The 19,832-nt window shown below is 34.3% G+C and overlaps 2 protein-coding genes across 4 annotated transcripts in view; both read right to left on the minus strand.

The window, feature by feature from the left end:
* Window positions 1-18,134, minus strand: part of VWC2L (von Willebrand factor C domain containing 2 like) — a 150,494-nt gene extending 132,360 nt beyond the window's left edge. The window contains exons 1-2 of the mRNA XM_025887057.2: window positions 17,977-18,134; window positions 15,196-15,665 (exon numbers count right to left, since the gene is read on the minus strand). Coding sequence (XP_025742842.1) covers window positions 15,196-15,585 — 390 coding nt within the window. The 5' untranslated portion in view covers window positions 15,586-15,665; window positions 17,977-18,134. The remainder of the gene's footprint in view (window positions 1-15,195; window positions 15,666-17,976) is intronic.
* A 1,184-nt stretch (window positions 18,135-19,318) lies between these two features.
* Window positions 19,319-19,832, minus strand: part of SPAG16 (sperm associated antigen 16) — a 952,656-nt gene continuing 952,142 nt past the window's right edge. For 2 of the 3 annotated variants that reach the window (XM_073879053.1, XM_025892134.2), the window contains one exon: window positions 19,319-19,625. In XM_073879053.1, coding sequence (XP_073735154.1) covers window positions 19,450-19,625 — 176 coding nt within the window. In that variant the 3' untranslated portion in view covers window positions 19,319-19,449. The remainder of the gene's footprint in view (window positions 19,626-19,832) is intronic. The other variant, XR_012374325.1, reaches the window with a different exon arrangement.

A 19,832-nucleotide genomic window follows, 5' to 3' on the forward strand; every position in this document is an offset into this window, starting at 1 on the left:
TAGTGACCTCTTTAGTGATCTGCCCTATCGGTTGGAGCACATTTGAAACACTGAGGTTGTAAGTCTTATCAAATTATGAACAGAGTTGGAATTTCTTTAATAATTTTAATACTACCAAAGCAAATAGAAAACCAGATACATAAGGCACCTGGGTGGTTCAGTCGATTAAGTGTCTGCCTTCAGCTCAGGTCATGATCCCAGAATCCTGGGATGGAGCCCCACAACGGCCTCCATGCTCAGTGGGGAGTCTGCTTCTCCCTCTATCCCTCTCCCCTGCTCATGATCTCTCTCTCTCAAATAAGTAAATAAAATCTTAAAAAAAAAACAAAACCGGATGTGTAGATTTTTTTTTTTATAACAACCTCAGTTTGTCAGCAAATGTGTATGATGTTATCATTTGAGTAATAAGTTAAATAATAGGTGTTCTGGGTTTGAGAAGTTGGTATTTTGATAATATATTCTGGAATATTATTTCTTGGGTGTTAAAAACCACTTTATGTTTCTTGAAAATAAACATATTTAGCCAGGTGATTGTAAAGAGTCCACATAGCTTTGCTCATGTAAATATAATAAACTCAGATTCAGAAATAAGATATGTGAATTTAAAAATTATTTATTGACTCTATTAAATTTGTATTATATATAAAATAAGGTATATAAAGTATACCAAGATGAACTATATATCTGGCCTGCCCTTAATAAATGCCAATCTAGAAGAGGAGCTAAGATATCTATAGAAATAAATTTTGATTTTGTAAAACAAATGATATTTTATAAAAATAACTGATGGTATTATTATAATGGAGGACAGAATTATTGGAGTTATTCTATTTTTATTTGTATTTATTCTGACCCTAATGTATAACACAAGGATATTGTAAAGCAGTTGAAATACCCAATCTAAAATTATTAATTATCAAGTACAAAAAAAGTTCACTCAGTCTTGAAATTTACCATTATAGTTGCAACACAACAGTGAGATCATATTAATGATTTTTTTTTCTTTAAAAATATTTTTTCCTAGGGGTGCCTGGGTGGCAGTCAGTTAAGCATCCCACACTTGGTTTTGGCTCAGGTTGTGATCTCAGGGTTGTAGGATTAAGCTCTGCTTCAGGCTCCATGCTCAGCATGGAGTCTGCTTAAATTTCTCTCTCCCTCTGCCCTTCCCCCTCCTCAAATAAATAAATCTTTAAAAAATATTTTTTCCTAAAAAAACTATTTAAAAATATTTTTTAAGAGCAGGCACCTCTACAATTATATACTGTGTATTCTAATAAAGTGATGTTATATAGAACCAATTTTTTTCCTGAATATTTCAAGGAATTTCATGACAATAAAATGCAGCTTTTTCTGAAATATGAAGAATAGCTATGGAAAAATAAACTATAGATAAGGAGAATGTAAGCAAAAATATCTTTCTTTAGTTGCAGTCACAGATGTATTTTTTTAAATAGGCAAAACATACTTATTAAGGAAATATCCGTGTGTATTTAAGAAACAAAGGATGCTTTAGTGGTCTCTACAGTCTTCAAATGAGAACCCAAAGGTATAGATGAGGGCTAGAGGATTCACAATGAAGTAAAGATTTTGATAAAGTGTCACACCTATCCTTGCGTGAATAGCTTAGGAAAGCAGCAGCCTTTAGTCCTCACTGATAAGCTGGATTGACTTTGGGCTTTGGTACCAAAAAAAAAAAGGCCCTTGACAGTGAACAGAATATTTTGTCTAGAGCCTCTATATCTCCATGCTAAGGATGCTCTACTTATCACCTATTTATGCAATAGGAAAAAAAATGAGCAACTGTATAGCTTCAAAACTTTCCTGTCGACACCGAGAAGAACAGATGGTTGATATCAGTTAAAAGCCAGTCATCTACAGTAGCATTAAAACAGGGCCATGTGTGCGTGGGGGAGAATACATCACCGTTAGAATTCTACAACCTGAAAGAATCAGTTCTATTCTATGAGAAACATTGAAAGGAGGTGCCTTGCACTGATGTCATTGGACTCACGGCTCTTCAGGGTGTGGGAGGTGAAAGTTCTGCAACAACCAAATCCATTTGTATTGGGAGTGCCAATTAGATTGTTAGTTCAGAAGTCTCTCTCTACGACCGTCTCAGGATTTCACTGGGCAAAAATTTACTAAAAGTTGAAGTTTTTTCTTTCTTTTCCATTTGCTGGCAACATTGTACTTTTATATGTTATGAAGAGGCAGTAACTAAAAATTAATGTAGTGAAGTATTTTATAAGTGCTAATATTAAAATATGTTAATTTCCAATTTGAAGTCCAAACAGCAATTTCCTTTTGAATTTTATATTTCGTTATTTGATGCTTAATTCATAGCTTACTTCATTCCACAAAAATATGTTGAGATGGCTTATGGGCAGTAAAATGAAAGTATATTTTAATTAAAAAAATCTTGACCGAGTAATGTCTTGATAAGCTTTTTGACTTTGGTATGTATTTTTGGGGGGGTAAGGCTCAGCAGAAGCAGTCACAATTTTGAAACTGTGTATAAAAATGGCTAGTGCTGGGGCACTTGGGTAGCTCAATCAGTTGAATGTCTATTGATTTTGGCTCAGGTCAAGATCTCAGGGTGGTGGGATTGTGCCCTGAGTCAGGCTCCACGCCCTGATTCTCTCTCTTCCTCTGCCCCTCCCCTGTTCACTCTTTCTCTCTCTCAAAAAATAAAAAATAAAAAAATAGATGGCTAGTGCTATTGCTCAATGCAATTTGGCCATATGACAATGTAGAATGAGCACATTTGGAGCTCAAATCCTGCCATCAAAGACTCTTGTTTTATCTTAAATCACTTGAACCTGGGTTTTCTCATTTGTAAGGTGGAGGTAATGACAACATAATATTAATGGGACTCTAATTTTGCTACTGGATTCTTAGGACACTGAAAGGAAATTATGTAATATATAAACTATGTAGCATTGGTTAAAAGATCCTCATCGTCATCCTAGGTTTGAACTTGACCAGTGTTTATTTGCTTATTTTTTTTTATTTCTCTTCATCCATTTTCAATGGCCAAGTATATTTCTCAATGGTATATATTGATTATAAATTATTTTTATTAAATTATGGCATGATCATTTCTATTATGAATTATATGAAATATTGAATTTGTAAAGAATATATCTTTTAGAGTTTGAAAAGCAATTTGGGCTGCATCTCTAAAATGTAGCAATGTATGCACTTATATTATGGTTAGATGAGGATGACATTGGACAACATTTTTAGATAGTTAATTAAATTCTTTTTTACAGAGATGAAACTTCAATCTTTAATCAAATTCTTGGCCCAAACAGATATTTTACAGGGTAACTTTAGCTCACATTTTTTTTTTTTGAATCTTGATTTAGGTATGTTCTAGCTTCGATGTGAATGTCCTAGAGTCTCATTAACAAAAGGAAGATTCCTCTGTGATTGTCCTTTTTCTCCCTAATGAAGCTTTCTAAATCTCAGCAGTCAAAGGTTTGCTATTTTAGTAGGATTTTATTTTTAATGTTGGGGGAAAATTAAAGTTAGGCTGACTACTTTTAATTTTTTTCCCCTGTCATATTTAGGAAGGGGAAATAAAATGAATATGCAGTGAAAATAAATGGAGTTCCAGAGACCTGTGGCTATTCTCTCATAATAAAGAAAAATGACTTAATTTGGTAACCACTGGAAGTTTTTGTGATGACTATGGTATTTCTAAGACTACAAAACTCTATCAAAATCCATGGTTGGTTGTTGTTGTTTTTAAATTTGTATTTCACTCATATAAAGATTTAGAAAAACCCTCTAAATTTGCAAAAATATTCCTGGGCAATTCTCACTGCATTCAGAATGCAGCTGTTATTAATTTTTAATGGATAGGACAGTGCCTTAGATTCATACTTCTTTTTTTTTTCTTAGATTCATACCTCTTCATGGCAACGGGGGTTTTTAAAATGAAAGAAATTGAGCCCTGTAAAACGTGATGCGGGGAAAGATTTTTCCTCATCTTATGTATACATTTCCACCAGGAAGATACAGGATTTAATATGAAATATTTCAGAGTTATATTTGAACACCTATAGAAGAATATAGGGCATGACACGTGAAAACGAAGCCATGTCAACCATGTCTTGCAAAACATCCTTAGTGAAACTTGTGGAAGCTGGTCAGGTATAATGAGAAGAACACCAGAGTTAATCAGAAGCCCTCCCTTCTCATTTAGAAAATGAGAATAAAAATATCTTGGAACTAAATAATTCTTGAGGGAACACAGATGTAAAATATTTTGTAAAATTGTCAGCTATTATTTGATGTTTGCCTCAGGCACAGATCTGGTGTGTCTCTTCCAGATCTGAGCCCCTTAGTGGCTTCCTGCTCAGCCCGGGCTTTGGCCAAAACTCCTTGACCTGGCATGGCATTCACATTGTGAGCTGGACCCATGTCCCCTTCTCAATCTGATCTCTCATGTTTTGTTTCCTCTATACCTTATGCCCTGGCTTTAACTCATTAGGTTAACTAATTTTTCTCTGCCTGTGCTTTGTACTTACTTTTGCCAATGTTCCAATTTTGTCTGAAATATTTTCAGTGTGCTGAAATCCCCACTTAAGTGGAGATTTATCTTAAGTCCTCCAGACTGAATTCCCCCTTTCTTCATATGAGTTCCTAGTTCAGTCATAACAGGTCACCTGCTATTAGTGGTACCTGTATTATTCCTTTTGATAGACTAGGAGCATTTTGAGGGTCAGATTTATGTCTGACATATTTTGGTACAACCCCACGAAACCTACCACTTTTCCACATATCAGTGATATTTAGAATATTTAATGAATCAAACTATGGATTGTGTGAGTTGACTTGAAAAGTTATAAGAATGAACTGAATACCTAAGTAAGCAGACAGTATACATATTTTCATTTATTATTTAACATGAAAGATATTTATTATATTACATCAAATTAAAAATACCTACTTGACTTGTCACACTATCAAAAGAGAGCACAAGGTAGAGCAAACCTAATGGAAATTTTTATCATCTTTGCTTATCTGTCTCATCTGAGAATTCTTAGGGGGAAGTTATTAAATTATTATTCATCAATGCAAAGAACAAAGCTGTACTGATTGAAGACAAGTGTGCAAAGAGATATATGGCTTAATATTGTTGTCAAGTATGTATAACAACAATTAAAATAGGTGAATCTAATGCTTTTTAAAAGTTACATATGTGAAAAGAGATACTTGAGACCACCCTCAAGTGAAGTTGGACCTATCAGATATATCTATCAGTATCCAAAGAATGTTTAACCTTCAAGAATGCAGATTAGAAAGATTTGATGACAACACAGTTTGAAAGAATAATAAAGGAAGAATAATTTTATCATAGATCAGGGGTTGGCAAACTTTTTCTGTAGACCAGATAGTAAATATTTTTGACCCATGTGAATCCTATGGTCTCTGGGGCAACTACTCAGCTCTTCACTGCAGCCTAAAATCCACCATAGACAATACAGAGATGAATAAGCATAGCTGTTTTTCAATAAGACTCTATTTACAAAAGCAGATAGCTGGACTTGGTCATGGATGATAGTTTGTCAATTTCTTAGAGTTTTGGTTATATGGAACTGGCATGATGATGAACTAATTTTTAAATTGTTTTATGCAACACAAATTAATTACCATGAACAGTCACATTAATTTCAATGTTGTGAACTTTAAAAAGAGCCATAAAATAAACATAAGCTGAGACATATAGATTTTTATTTTTAACTGCCCATAAGAGTTAAATAAGGAAATTAGGGTATGTTGAATCATTAGTAAAGTATTTCTTAAACTGTGTTTCATTGAACTCTTATGAACTTTAAGATGTTAGTAGATGTTCTGAGGAAAAAGTTTTCTTCTGTCACATAAATTTGTGAAATCCTGTATACAGCTTAGTGGTAATAGTAGTAAAAATGTCAGGTATCTTTTATGAATCCTTTATTGTATGCCAAGTAGTTTCTACTATTATCTCTCTTTGAGAGGTGTGTACACTAAAACCTACAGAGGTAAACTAATGCACACCTAGGTCACTTGGCTGGTAAGTGGTAGGGCCTACTCTAAAATCCAGTTTTCACCTCCCTGTCAAGCTCATAGTTGTTGAATAATACATACTGACTCTCAAACAAACCTTTTAAAAATGCTCAAGGAGTGTCAATATACTAATGTACTCTTCACTTTTCTAAGAGCCATTAAAGGATACATCATTTCTCAGATTTACTTGACCATGAAAAGAAATCAGAAATCCTTACTAAGAATATTACAGAGTGCTGGCGTTCCCTAGAAAAGAGTCTGGAAAATTCTACATTCATCATGACAGTGATTCCCAGATCTAGCTGATCATTAGAATAATCTGGGAAACTTTAGAAACACATAAATTTAAATAATTTCAATCAGAATTAGAGATCAAGGAATCTGAATTTCTGAAACATTCTTTCCTGAGATAATACTGATCATATGCCAGTTTAGGGATATTCCTTTGTTCTAATGCCATGGAACTAGAGATTTTTTATACCTCAACCATTTTTCACATTTCATTCCTGCCCTATTATGAGAGGCAGGTGCTTGCAGAGTGACATCAAGAACATGAATCCTCAGTTCCTAAAATCACCAAATACATGGCAAGAACAGCTAATTTTGTTCCTTTGTTACTTCCTAGTATAAAGTAGTATCCATGAAAATAAACAGGTATTGTTAATCTAATGGGATTTTATTTTATTTTGGCCTATATTACTTGGTTTAATTATAGGATTTTTCATATTTAGACAAAGGATCCCTTTTTTAACAGAGCCTTTGCAAACTTAGATTCTTTTTTGCAAATTGTATTCTATCTATGTCAGATACTGATTTTAGATATGCCAATATTTTATTGTTCTTGTCTACTTATAACTCTGGGTTGTCATGGTGATAGGTCCTGATATCACATTTCTATAGACAATTAGCTGAAATAAATCTGCATCCAACAGATTTATTGGAAAGGAAGATGCAAATGAGTGACATTTTCTTGTTAAACCTGAAGATAGTAAAATGTAAAAAAAAAAAACCACACAGGACAGCAATGTATTAATACTATTTTGCAAATAATGAGCTATGTCATTATGGTCTTTTCAGTAAGTTTCAGTTGGCCTTTATCATCTATAAAATAAGGACATTAGACAAAATAATTTCAAAGTTTTTTTTAAACCTAAAATTCTATGGTCAACTCTTAAAAGTAGCAAGGATCTTAATTACAAAAAAGAAACCATAATGCTTGCCTTTATAAATAGAAGAATACATGCAAACTCATATACTAGAAATCCAGCCTCATGCCAAGAAGTAACAATGGTAGTCAAGGTCAATATTAAACTAATTAAAAAAAAAAGCACAACAAAACTTTGAGCAGGTAGAATTAAGTTACAAACTGATATGTAATACTATAATTTTCAAGTTCTCAATGCTATTAATTTCTTATGAGACATATATGATAACATCATTGTATCTATCCTATAGTTAGAACAAATAAAAGTATTTGAGTTTTGTCTATGGTCACACGACACAATGAGGGAAAAATTAAAAGTTGGGTTCAGAGGACTTTTTTCCACTTTAGATAGCTTTCTACAGGCATAAAATAATATCATCTGAAAACTTTTTTAAGGGATAAATGATTTTTCTTGTTACTTTAGTACTTTATTCACTGTTTTCATGGTGTCATTAAATCCTTGCAAAGAAGGCTTTATTGTGATATGCGATATAGCAGGCTGGAGGCAAGGGGATCCACAAAGGACAGTGTGTTCGAGTGAAATTACTGATGCTAATCAGCAGTGATGATAAAAGTCCAAAGTACAGATTCTAAAATAAGCCGGTCTCCAGTTAATAATGGCTATTTTTGAGAAGGATGCCCTGGATAAGTCAACCTACTGATCACTTCAAACCATCTCTTAGTTATTTGTTTCAAGCTCTTCCTGGAAACGTTGGCAAAGTATAACTAAAAAAATAAACCAATAAATTTTTCTTGTGCTGCCCTTCATTAAACACACTGATGTATAAATCAAGTTGTAGAAAAACAAAACTAAGCAAAAATATGGTCAGAGTGAATAAGGAGGAGTAGAAACAAAGGATTTACCTAATCTTAAAGTAAGATTTTCTTCAAGTAAGAACATTCCTGGTCCCTCAAATTTCTTTCACACACACACACACACACACACACACACACACACACACACACACACTCAAATCACTGCAGGTATGGAACAATTTCCATTGAAATTATGTATGTTAGAATAATCTACACAATTAGCATAAAATACGTAGACTTGAGTTATGAAATAAGATGTGAAAAATAGAAAAGAATATGCTTGCTAATATCATACCACTGACTGATTATGTATTTTGGTGAGTAAAGCCACCATTAAAAACAGGCAAATTTCAAACGTATCCAAAGTCTTGTACAATTGGAGTGAAAGTTTGAGAGGGAGACTACCAGGTCTTTCTTTTCAGTTTCATTTTCTTACACTGTTGGAGAGTAAGGAGTGGGCAGCAATGTCTATAAACAGCTGATGGCTGACCTCAAGTCTGAGGTAATCACTAAGAGTGACAAGCTCTGCAAATCTCAGATGTGGCTGCAAATCAAACACTGATCACCCCCTGTGCACGGAGCACAGAAGCCCAGTCACAAATCTCTGTAGTCATACTTATCACACAGTTATCACCATTAACAGCAGCATCTTGCAACATGAAGGACAGCAATAAATATCGGTGGGTGAGCATGAAAAACTATCCCTACATACAGCTAACCAAAGGGCTAGCTGACCATTAGTTCTCTTAAAATTTTAAGCAAGAGATTTTTTTCTGACTAGAAACAGACCATTTTATCCCATTCAGGGGTTAACTTGGAAGCCATTTATTCTTAAAATTCTACTCCCTCACGCTAAAGGTGTTGAAAGAAGAGGTTCATTCCCAATTATCCCAAGCTTTTGAAAAAACAAATTATTTTAAAAATCTGATCTGCTCCCTTTTAGTGAAGTTCTACAGAGTTAAAAAAATGCCAACTGAGAACAATATAAAAATAATGAGAAAGGTGAGAAGAACTTTATAAATTTAAGTTTTAACAAAATTGTCTTCTAATCTCTGAAATTGGTCAGAGATTATACAAATTAAGTAGAGGTTTCGCAGTTGCTTACAAAGATGGGAATTCTCCATGGGGAATAGCCACTTTGTTCTTCATGCTGGGGATGACCCTCCGATGAGCAAAAGGCACTACTGAGTAGCATTACTTAATTTTTGTTATTTTATAGAAACTTGAAAGGAGAAGCCATTCCTGAATTCACTCAAAGGCAATTTTAACATTAAAAATCACAACATACTCTGCAAAACAGAAACTGTATTTTGCAAAGTCAACACTTAATGAAATTAGTCTTCTCAACTTCCCGGCAATGATCCTCACTTATCTTTGATGTATGAAATTATGATTTTTCTAGGACTTTCTTTGGATGGACTCTTACAAATATCCCTGGTGACCCCTTTAACCATTCGTAGGGAATTTGTAAACTCTCTCTTGGAAAAAAATCTTTAAAAAGTCCCACTCATATTCTCAAAATCTACTTATTTCTCTGTTATTACAATAAATAAAACCTTAATGCCTCTGGAAAGATGCATTCTGTACCCCTTTGCTTAGCACAGAAATCTTAGTTTCTATGCCTTTCATAGAAACTGATGCAATGGCAGAGGGTGGGTGGGATGCAGTGAACTGTGTTTCTGTAAAGTGTTAACTCAGTCCCTCAACTGGGATTTCTTCACAGCTTCCATTTTTTCCTGTTCTTTCATATATTTGATCATTAGTTCCTGGTACATGTTGCCTTTCATTCTTTCTCCATTTAAAAACAAACCAATATCAAACAGATCACACAGAACTAAATTCAATAATCCTTTCTACCCAAACACTTTCACAGATTTAATATTACCATATTGGATATTCCTGTTGGGGGCACAGATTAGTGAGAAAGCTCGAAAGCCTGTCTTCCTGAGAATATACCCATTGAAGGCAAGTCAATCCTAAACCTTAACTGGCATTGACATTTCTTATAGGGTGTGATGATATGGCAAAATACTACAAGTGATTATTTTTCTGTCCACTTTGCTGCTTTCTTCAAGATTTAAGTATTAAATTAAATTCTAGGGCAAAAACTAGGCAGCTTACCCCAGCATGAAAACATGTTTTCTTAAAATGACCACATACATAGAAAATATGTAGCATGAGCACATGATTCAGAACACTGAATCTTTTAAAAATAAAAATAAGCCACCTAATCAACTATTTTGGCTTAGAGGGGGAAAAGCACAAAGGTCAGTGCCCACAAGAGTAAAGGCAGGTCGTGGGCAAATCCAAATCCTGAATTAGGGACACTGGGTGTTGCCTATAGAAAATCACTTTAAAATGCAACAGGCTATGCAAAGGCTCTTTCAGCTGTGTATAGTATAACCTTCAGTGTCTGACCTAAACTGAATCAGTGTAAGTTTCAAAGTATTAAAAAAATCCAAAAAGGCTAATTCTTTCTGAGTGAGAGTTATAAAAATACTGAGCAAAATAAATTATTTCTCCCTTTGGGAAACACAGCATGAGATAGTTAACTACCAAGCCAAAGCTGATAGAGTCTATGTTTCCAATCAACTTTTTTTTTTGTAGTAAATGCTATTGTAATTTATTATTTATGGTCCTTATGTCTTAAAAAGTATGTTCCAGTGTCATTTTGCCTGGGTATACATAAAAGAAAGATGAGGGAACCTACTATACAGTGACCTTTATCTTAATACAATATTACCAGAACACTGAAAAATTTAGAGTTTTCAAAAAGAGTAGAGAGAAATCCATTTTCAAAGCTTGAATCAGTAAAAGTTGAAAAAAATCTTTACAAATAACATTATTCTTCCCATCAGTAGACACATGTGGATCAATTTACATTTGAATATAGTGGTAAGAAGAGATTAAGGGACATATGTTTTACAACTATATAAGTGAGACAGAGCAACTGTTTTAACCCACTGGGTGGTCATTGTAACACTGGTGTGGAGATGAAATCCAAGATGAGCCTTGGTTGGAAGGGGTAATGAGGAGGAGGAGAAAGCAAGATGGAAATGAGCAAATGTGTCATCTTTAAGGATCCAAAGATACTCTTTACCTGAACTTTGAGTGCTTCTTTAATTAAAAGGAAGAGATCAACATATAAACAAGAAGAAACTAAGGCATTTTAAAGGAACTCTAGCTTTTTTATTCTTTGGGTTTAATTAAGATCTGACCTATTATGTCATTCATCAAAAATGTATTGAATGCCTGTTATGTGGTTCACATGGTGCTGGGGTTGGGAACAGGAAAAAACACTGTCCCTAGCCTCAAAGAGTTCACTGTCCAGTGGGAGAGACAGATGGTTTCACATTCTGTTATTGCAGTGTGATCAAGGCAGTAGAGGTGGTAAAGAGCTTAGATTCTTCAGTCAAGCTGCCTAGATAGGAATCCTAGTTCTACTGCAGAGCTGTGTGATGTTGGACAAGCTACCGTACACTTTGGTTCTTCAGTTTTCTTATCTTTAAGACAGTGCTAATTAAAGTATCATCATCATAGTGTTATTATGAAATGAAATAAGTTGTAATACCCATAAAGGTCTTGATAGTATCTGGCTATGACTTCTGTTCCTGTTTATAATGGTGTGTGTAGCATGCTGTGGGAACAGAGGAAAGGTGTGAGACCCAGCCCAGGATGCAGCATAGAGTAGGGCTTTCCAGTTGAGGTGAGATTTAAATGGGGTTTTGAAATAGCCTAGTAGGACTTACACAGGTATGCAATGGTGAAAAAGTATAAGACAGCATTGCAAACGTGCAGGGAAGAGAAATCACTTAGAGTTTGGATACTTGGAGAAGTCAATGAGTAGAATTGAGACTATAGTAGGGAATTTAGGTTTTTATGGTGAAGACTCCCCTGTTTTTATCCTCATGCATGCTGGTCATCTCATTCTCTTTTCTGCAACAGCCCTACCTCCTCAGTCATTAATTTCTTCACCTCTATCCAATTCTACACTTGGCTACAAGGTAATCTTGTTCAAAAAACACATTTAACTAGGCCATCTCTATGTAAAACCTGCATTTTATCCCTTGTTATTCTTTAGACTGAATTTAAATATTTTGGCCTGGTATTCAAGTTCTTCTCTCTACTCTCCAAAACATAAGAGACTTTTAGCAACATCCAGCTTCCTGTTATCCCCATCTCCCCCCTCTTTGCAGATTTCATACTAATCTCTGATCTTGCTCGAGAATTCCTCTTTGGAATTTTAATCTATCCAGATCAATTTGAATTACTTCCTTAAGAACAGGCTCAACTTTGATCATGCTGAAGAAAAAGAAGGTTTGTTTAACCAAACCTCACACCATGTTGATATGCTTCTGACACCACAGTGCCTTAGTGTTGAGCTTCACAATCACATACTTTACTTTAAACTGCTTTTTCCCTCCATTCTCTTTCTATCTTGTTCTTTCCTTCCTTGTGAGTGGAGATTTTGCCTTCTAGGTATCTTATTTTCCAGTGTATGTACATCTACAGTATCTTGTACACCAAATAGTCCCAAAATGTTTGTTGGATGAATATATTATATGTAAAAATGTATAAAACCTTCTTAATAACATGCCAAGATAATTATGTGAAAGTTCCATATATCTTTTGAAATTAGTTACTTGTCTCTTGCAAGCTAAATTGGAAGAGAATCAAGATGATATTATGGCTGATATTTACTTAGATATATATAGTTCACATAGATAAGTAGAACATTTATAAAAAGTATTGGAATTCTTTCAACTGAGTGACTTTTAAAGATGAACTTCCATTATAAGATGTAGGTGAAGACATAAAGGAATTGTGAACTTAGTGTAAATCCCTGGACATTAGAGTTTTAGAGGAAGGGAATAACCATTTAGTCAGTATCTGTGGTGTACCAATCATCACAAGGCTGCTATTTTTTTCATAAATTATCTCATTAACTCTTTCTAATATCTCCTCCCAAGGAAAGTAATTATTATGATGGCCCTTTTATAGCCAATGCCACCGTGGCTCAAAATCTTAAGGAGTCCTTTCAAAATATTACATCTACGTGATAAATCTGGGATTTGAATCCATATCTGACTCCTGAGCCCAAGTTCTCTGAGAGGTTGTTAGAATGGCAGTATTTAGAGGCAGGTTAAATAACCTGACAATTTTGGACAAGTAACAAACTCTTGGACCTGGTTCTTCATTGTTATGAGCTTGCCCAAGATAATCTCTATAGTTCTTATAATTCTAAATCCTTGTGAAAAAGTAGAAACTGTTTTCTTTCATTCCTTTTTTGAAAATTACATTTTAAAAATCTCATGGCATAGAGAGGTGGAAAAGTTATGCACATCAATGCGTTGTATATTGACTATAGCAGGGACATATAATTAGAGCAAAGTATTAACTTTTTCTTTATATATCTCTTATTGTTTGACATAGTGAAATAGATATTACCTTTGTAATAAAATAAAAATCTAATAGAGGAAAAACTGTAGCATTTTTAGTAGTGAGTTAACTAAATTCAAATAATCAGTCTCTAATTTATTAAATATTGATGACCAAATTATATAAATCTCAGAAATTTTATTCAATGTACTTTTTTGCTTGGGTAAGGCTATTCTACAGTGTCTCTTTGCATTCTACTCTCAATACGTATGCACGTTAGAGAGGAGAGTGACGTGATTCTAGAATCAAATTGTGTTGAGTAGTTGCATTTACTTTCATTACTCTAAAAGTGAGAATAGCTAATGTCAAAATATATCCAATATTTTAGGGACCATAAAGCTGTTAATAAATGTACTATACTGTTAACTATTATTTGATATAATGATAATTTTACTAGACTTTCAAGCCTTTTACTTCTCAATATTGTGCAACAAAGTAGGATAATACATGAAAGAGAAAAGTCTAGAATGACATTTATGTATAAGAAAGTTGAATACAATAATTATTAAAATTCCCTTCATGTCCTAAGAAATCTAGTTAAAGTGATTGGGTATTCTTGGGTAGATTACAACTGGTTTGAACCCATAACCTGGAATGGACCATGCAATGAAATGCCAATACATAAAATACTCTGATCATGATCAGTTTAAACCTTTTTTTCCCACATATTGTTTTTTTCCAGCATTTGACTATTGTAGAGAAGGAAGTTGGATTAGTGCTAATAACTGAACATTCTTCTTTCAGTCACACTGAAAACTGTCTGTATCTTCTTTTGCTTATAAGGTTCTGAGCACCTTTCACAGAACTTGGTTAGATGAAATGAAAATCTTTCATATCAAGCCATCAGTATGACAGACACTCCAAGGCACAAACTGCCATTACATTTAGGGAGAACATTTTGATATAATAATTTATACTTTCAGGGTTCAGATCTGGCTTGTAGGACATCCTAATTAAAACTAGCCATTTGAGAAAAGAGACAAAAATGAACTCCAAATTACTTAAAAATATAACACAAGCATAAAAGAACAACTATGAAATACTATGGACACTGGAAAAATAGTCTTTTTTTTTTTTTACTACCTTTGACAATGGACTATGACAAAAATTTAGTTCTCTTTGGGGTCCTGCAAGCAAAAAAATCTAATGAACAGAGAACAGAATGGGGTTGGTGCTCTACAACAAGTAGGCCCAATGCATATTCTTAATATATAGACCACAGATAAGAGGTGTGTCCCAGTGGTACTTGCATTTCCACACACTAAATATAATGCTAGACTATAGTTAAATGACTCCAAATACAGTCTAATAAGCCACACACACATAAAAAAAACCCTCACAATATTTAAACATTAAATTTAAATAAACACATAGCCTACAAAGAATTGTTTCCCTCAGAAAACATATTTTGTAATAATACAGAAGAAATAATTAGGGGCAAAAAAAGGTGTTAAGCATGCCCAAAATACTTCTGAAGGAAGAGATTATTGTGAAACCTTAAAGATATTGATCAACAAGTCAATTGGTTATTTGTTGACCACAGTGGTACTTAGGCTAATTGGAATCATAATGTAAAGGGAAATTAAAAAATATGTTTTTCCAACTTTAATTTTAATGTAGTAATCTACTAAGTGTGTGGTGTGAAAAGTTAGTATTCAATAAATATGGAGGGTAACTCATACCTTAAATTCCTCCAAGATTTTGTAATTTTTCCCATGATATTCACAAAAGTTTTTCACTTCTTTGCACTCAGGACAGCATCCATTGTGTTCCACTTTAGTACACTTTGGGTGAATTTTAGGGCATTCTGGCTGATCACAAACAGGTCCATCCAGAGCACAGACACATGGACAGTTGGAATGCCCTGGGAAAAATCGTTCTCCCAACTTGTACACAAAGCCGCTGTCATCCACACACCCTTTCCCTCGATAGTCATCAAAGATCAGATTGTCATTACTGGAGGCCTGGTCACCTTCATCAGCAGGATAGTCTTCATGACTGATGGCAGCAGAGGTGACCAATCCAAGGATGACCAACAGAAGTATGCAAGCTTCATGAATATGAAGAGCCATCCCCCTCCTCAAAGGCTTCTGGATGTGCTCCTAATATTAAATATAATCAGCTCCTTCCATGGGAATACAAGAGGGGTAGGCTGAAAATAAATATTTAAAAAGAACAATTTGACATATATAAAGATAATATGGATTTATGTAAGCCCATGTTCTTAACCTGTTTATCTGGGATCTATCTGGAAGACACTAAGACCTTAAATAAACTAAGTTCATGCAACTATCTACATTTCATTATGAAGTTTGGAGAGTTTATTCTTGGCAATATATGCATTGAAATGTGTCCTTTATTTCACTTAGGAATCTTAAGCTCCAATTTACCTTCTGAATTTCAAAGGTCTGGCTTTGTTTAAATTGTAAGAAGTGGTTTTACTGAGCCTTAAAAGGTGATTTACAAATAGTTACAAATGGCTCAAGAATGTTTGAATTCACATTCTCTGTTGTTCTTTATCACAAAATTAGTCAGTGATAGAATGTATATGCTATAATTATCTGTATAAAAACTAGGAGATTAGTGAGAAAACATCTACTTCTAAAAGAAAGGGAAGAGACCAATAGTTGAATATAAATTATAATTGAGATGAGCTAGTATAAAGGCCTTCCTACTTCTTCACTCCCATAACTGGAGAACAACAATGATGTCAAATGGGTTACTTGTTTCAGAAAACATAAATCTGGATTTTGAAACATAACTAGGAAGAAAAATAGTGCAACCATTTCACAGTGAATAAGAGAAAAATTTAATAAATAGTATGAGAACTCCATATATTGAAAATGATTTATTAAAAATAAATTTATTTGTATCATTGCCCACAACTTTATTTTACTCAGGAAGTAAGCTCCTAGTGGGCAGGAAAGATGTACCTGTGATTTTTTTTTTTAATGGCAACTTGAGTCTAGTATTCATGGAATACTATTTGAATTAATTACTTCAATATAAAATCTGTACAATTCACAATGTCTTGAGAATATACCTTTCTTTTGACATCCCAAACATATTTGCATTTAGTCAATTTGCACAAAAATGTCAACATAAAACTGTTTATTGAAATTCCTTAAAATAATAATGTGGTGTTGCCATTCACAGAAAACATGCCTGATTAATTTGGTGACATTGACTCTTATAAGCTTCATTTAGTGTTAGTGCTTGGTGTGGAATATTGGTAGTGGGCTCTTATTTAAATGTTTAGAGTGACTAACTCATACAAAGGCTCTGGGGAAACTGTGACTTTAGAGAGTAATAGATAAGAAAAAGTGTCAGATAGTTCATCTGTCTATTTAAATGCTATTGGCTTTATGCCAATATTATTAAGACTGTATATAGGACATTTTCAGATAATTTAAAAATGTTGTTTGTTGGTATATTTTCAGAATATAATGAGTGATGATAAATCATCTCTTCAGTATAACATACAGATGATAATTCAAAAACAAGATAAAGATGGCATAAGGACACTTCAACTATTATTTTTGCATTTTAAGTAAGATATGCAAATTATCTTATGCAAAGTAATAGTAAAATGGAAGGTAGTATATTTATGCCCTCCTTTAGAGAAAACTGCTCTATGATATTAGAATTCCTTTTGGGTAGGTAATGATAAAAGGGATAGATTTATTTTAAAATATGTCAAAAATAATGAGTCATGACAGAACAAAAACAAATGCAAACCTATAATTCTACTTGAGAAGCTGGAAGCTCCTTGACAAAGCATTTTTTTCTCTTAAATTACTACAGAGGCCACAAACATAACAGAAGCTTCCGACAAAAGCATAAATATATTTTTACTGATTAAGCCATGCATTTATACATCTCTCACATATTTAGAAAGTTTATCTCGGAAGCAAGGAAGCTATTGTGCTTCCTTATAATATGCCAGTAGTGTCTGCCAATACATGCGAGATAAGCCATATAAAATACACATATCATTCTGCTTCAAAAGGACATAGACAGAAATTGATCTCTTTGCAAGCTACAGGTAGGCATTAATATACCAAGTTGTGGTAAATGTAAACTTAAAGGTAAAAATAAGGGTGTAATATGCACTTTATATAAACCTTAAATATGCTTTTATTATATGAAATACATTTTTAAATATGCATGGAGAAAACAAGGTTTTCTTTTTAATATAACAAAGTTCTTAGGCTATTAAAAAATCCCTTTTCATAATTGAGCTGCTCTAGTGTAGTTAAAAACACTCTATAAGAGAAGAAATATTAGAGAAATGAAATAAAATGTTTATCTGAAGATTTTTAATAAGTAAGCAAACATTGCTAAACTGAGGATCACTTTCCAGCTAAACTTTCCCCCCTCCCCATATGCTACATATGATTTAAAATGACTGCATCTGTTTCTTTGAGAAAACAAACATAACTCATGTCATAAGATACACTTACCTAATCACTCTGGAGGTTAATGGTGGTGGTGGGAGTCATAGACCAATATAAACTAAAAGATCAGGTATGTTTTAGGAAAGCAGTTCCTCTTTAATTATCCAAAGAACACATTTTCAGGCATGAATTAAAGGTAATCCATTCTCTCTACCTCCCATTTCAAAACACAGTCAAGAAGCAGTCTCCCGCCCTTCCAGAGAGAAACACAGCAGACACACATAAGAAATATGCTTTGGACCTGTCTTCAGAATTCAAAGCAAGAAGCGATGCTGGTCCTGTAGAAATCCAGACCCCAGTAGCAGAATCATGTTGAACTTATTTTTAGCATTTTTCTCAGATCCTTCTATGAAATTTACCGGCTGATTACGCCTCCTCCACACATGAGTTCACTTACACAGTGTTTGGTACGGCAGTAGAGGTGATTTGGCTAGGCTCTGAGGATCACAAACAGCAATAGCATGCTGTAGCTTAAAGCCCACTCCGCTGGCAGTACCATCAGCATCATCCACAATATGTTGCTTGAATCCCCTCTTACACACCAGAAAATACTAACTGTGGACGTGAAGGAAAGGAGCAACTTTAGCTGGGTTTCTGCATCACTGAGAGCAGTTTGCAGACTGCTGATTTGGAGCTCATTCGCAGGCAGCCGGGAATTCCTCAGCACCACGGACAGCGCCAACAACTGGCTTCTGAGACCAGCTCGGTCGAAATCCAGAGCTGCTTCTTTAGACGAGGCTAGAGTGTTCTCTAAGGCAGTTGCACTTTATACAGCCGATGCATGCATTAAGAGTGGGAAAGACATTTTACACACGAGATACTTATTGACATTGAAATTACAATAAAAAATACAAGACATTGTAATTATACCTAAAGCATTCTTAGGTGGGCTGCAGAGATGAAAGTTCTGGAAGAGCATTGCATTTAGATTTAAGCCATCTGCAGTCTTGATTATTATTAATAGATAAAGCATAATCATTGTCAAAGAATCTGTGAAAATGTATGCTCTCCGATTCTATTTGACCCTTTGGTTGCAGAAAGACTTTCTCCATGCTACATGATTAAACTTCAGGTCTTCCTGCAGCTTGGATTTGATTTAAAAAAAAAAAAAAAGTAGCCCTGTTCTCCTGCAGTTTGTTCTCTAACATTCAAAATCAGTCTCCTGTAATTCATCTAGTCTGTCATTAGGCGTCATTGTAAAGCTGTTTCTTTCAAGCCCCTAGCAAAGATGCTCTGTCTCTAAATTCTTATCAAAATGAAAAAGAAATAAAGACCCAGACACAAATAAATGAGCAAAAAGTTATTTTTTTATTGGTAACAGTACGAGCACTAAAATACATGTCCACAGCATGTTTTAAAGCAAACTGTAAATGTTACCTGCTGGCATATTTAACCAGATATTTCCTGGTTTGGGACTGACTACATAAGGTATTTTCAAGCCTTAAAGGGAATGCCGTCGGCAGTGAGATATGCTGACCATCAAGACCACGTTCGAACAGTGCCGTCAGAGCCTCCGGAAAACAAATACTCTCCGTCATGAGAAAACACGACTGTGTGAGCCTCACTCTCGTGGCCCATCAGTTTGTGAATCTGCCCTGATTTAAGATCTAGCAAATGGATAACCCCACTGCCACTCGCCTGAGCTAAAACTCGACCTGAGAGAGAGAGAGAGAGAGAGAGAGAGAGAGAGAATATCAAAGTTTAATTTCAAGCAGTCCCAGTTTCTAAGCAATGGAATACACAGTTTTGTTTCAATTGTAATTCAATAGACTCATCTTATATTAGATGTCAGTCGTTAAATATGAGCTCTCATTTGTATAGGAAGTAATTCCAGTCAAAATTAAGACATGTCAATGATTATA

This window comes from Callorhinus ursinus, unplaced genomic scaffold (assembly GCF_003265705.2).
Source record: "Callorhinus ursinus isolate GAN/ISIS: 27379988/994484 unplaced genomic scaffold, GSC_fseal_2.0 scaffold2, whole genome shotgun sequence".
Classification (NCBI taxonomy): domain Eukaryota; kingdom Metazoa; phylum Chordata; class Mammalia; order Carnivora; family Otariidae; genus Callorhinus; species Callorhinus ursinus.